Below are 2339 nucleotides of genomic sequence, written 5' to 3' on the forward strand. Positions count from 1 at the left end.
CGCTAGAGGGAGCGAGAGAGAGAGAGGGAAAGAGAGAGAGAGAGAGAGAGAGAGAGAGAGAGAGAGAGAGAGAGAGAGAGAGAGAGACGAGGGTGGAGGAGGGAGTGAGATGGAAGGAGACAAAGGGGAACGAGCCTCAAAACGGAGCGGCGAACGCGAGGCGATGAGCTCGGACCGCCTGGCCGTGTCCTTCAGCAGGCAGGAGCGCGTCAGGGACGCCTCCACGCCACGCCCGGTGGTCGCGAGAGGAAGAGGGCGAGTGTGACGAGCGAGTGCGAGCGAGACAGGGAGGTGCTTCGCTTTAATGAGCCTCTCTCACCTCCTCTCCGCGAATCCCGCGCCCATGACTGTCCGAGTCCATGACTGCGCCAAGTCCTTCTAGTGTGGAGCCCGTGTTGAGCGGAGTCTTTTGATGATGATGGCTTTACTACTGTCGCTGATTTCTAACCTCATGCGTTTTTGTTTCTGTCTGTCCACAGCCCGAGCAGCACGGTGCTCACCAGCCTGGAGCAGGTGCACGAGTACCTGCTCACCCTAGGGACCTGCAAGTGCGGCCTGGACTGCCCGCTCAGGCCCGAGTCCGTCTTCAACTTCGACCCCAAGGTGCGTAGTAACGAAGGAGAGCACAAATGCCTCTGATTGATAACGGAGTGTCCCTAGAGAGGACTCCGTGCTCTTCAAGTAAAGGTGCGGGGCGCGGGGCCACCAATCCACTTAAATCTGGAGTGGTTGGAAGGGACGGCAGACCGGGGGGTGAGGAGGCCGGCCGTCGGCGGCGTTTACGGAATCCGATTAGAAACCAAACCCCTATGATTGGGCGGCCCATTCGGCAGCCCTTCCGCCGTGGCCGGGGGCCGGGAGAGGCAGCCGAGATCTGCCCCCGTCCCCATTTGGCGAGGCGGAGGGGAAGTTTTACGGAAATCATCCCATTTCGGGGCGGGGGGCCGGGGCCCCAGCCCCGCCGCGCCACCGTGCCGACGCCGCCGCCAGCCTTTCCGTATTCTGTCGAGATGCCAGCAGAGTCCCCCGACATCTCTTCTTCCGGCTCTCGAGGAGCGGGGTGGGGCGCGTTGGCGTATGTGATAGCCTGTGGGGGCCGCGCGCCCGCCGCGCCGAGCCAGACAAAGGGGAGGGCCGTTATGCCCCTTGGAGCCCTTTATGAGGAATATGGCTTTCCGACCGAGGATGCCGCCCCTCCCCGCCCGCCCCTTCGAGCCCCGCGGAGCTTCTTTGTCGATGTCGTTGGCCTGCCTGGGCCCGGGCTGCCCGCCCCTCTGTTTGCGGGACTCACAATCGTCATTCAGCGTCTCGTCGAGCACTGCCCCCTCTCTCCCTTTCTCTCTGTCTCGCTCCCCCGTTTTTGTCGTCGTCCGTCATCGTCATCCTTTTGCCGCTGTTGTCCCGCGTCGTCGTCCCCTTCTTCTGCTTCTCGCACAACAGAAGCAGGGATGTTAGCGTGTGGGCGTGCCGGAGCCTGGCCGAGCTGCTGCTGCTCTGTTTAGTTGGCAAATAACTGCAAATGTGACTGAGGAGGAGGCGCTCGGCATTGTTCGCCTGCAGGACAGGGGCCCTCACTCGCTCCTTGTCCATCCCCTTCCTCTCTCGCTCACTCTCCTTTCTCTCTCTCGCCCTCGGCTCGGCTCTTTGTCTATCTTCTCCTCTCTCTTGTTCTCTCTCTCTCCTCTTCTCCCTGTCTCACTCCTCTCTGTCTCACTCCTCTCTGTCTCACTCCTCTCTATCTCGCTCCCTCGGGCCGGGTGCGCTGTGGCGCGCGCCGCGCGGGTCGCTCCTCTCCGCTCGGAGCGCCCGGCCGGGTAGGCCGGCTGCCCGCCAGGCCTGTGCGGCGGCCGGCCTCCTCTGGCTGGCGGGCGTTTCGCGGGGCGCTCGCCAAGCCCAGCCCAGCCAGTATTGGAGCGCGGCCAGCCCCATGCTGCGTCTGAATCGCACTTTAGTGGCCGTTTACTTTCGCGTATAGCGGAGGCCGGAGCTGCCTGCGGCGCCCCTCGACAGCAAAATCCACTGTTGCTGCTGCTGCGCCCGCTGCTGGGGCCGGCGGGACCGCGAAGCTCCCCCTCGCCCTCTTTATCCGCCAACCCGGCGCGGCGCGGAGTTTGTTTTCATCATTTTTATTTTCGAGGCCCCGCATTGCCGCCGCCGCCGCTGTAGCAGCAGCGGCTCTTTTCTCGGTGATTCGATTACTTTACGACCGGCGGTCGGGGTGCTGGTCGGGGGCGGGCGGCGCGGGGAGCTATTACGGGGGAGTGAGGCGGTTTCACTTTCCGTCGCGCGGAGCGTTGCGTGTCGGCGGCGGTGCGGCTGGACGCGGCTGGTGGTGGACG

General features: G+C 63.9%; 1 protein-coding gene across 1 annotated transcript in view; it reads left to right on the forward strand.

The window, feature by feature from the left end:
* Positions 1-479: 479 nt before the first annotated feature.
* The window catches only part of LOC127751928 (uncharacterized), a gene marked incomplete at both ends in the record, with an annotated part of 11613 nt that continues 9753 nt past the window's right edge, over positions 480-2339 (forward strand). Inside the window, one exon of the mRNA XM_052276233.1 lies at positions 480-603. Within this exon, the coding sequence (XP_052132193.1) occupies positions 480-603 (124 nt within the window). The remainder of the gene's footprint in view (positions 604-2339) is intronic.

This window comes from Frankliniella occidentalis, unplaced genomic scaffold (assembly GCF_000697945.3).
Source record: "Frankliniella occidentalis isolate FOCC.00 unplaced genomic scaffold, Focc_3.1 Scaffold2180, whole genome shotgun sequence".
Classification (NCBI taxonomy): domain Eukaryota; kingdom Metazoa; phylum Arthropoda; class Insecta; order Thysanoptera; family Thripidae; genus Frankliniella; species Frankliniella occidentalis.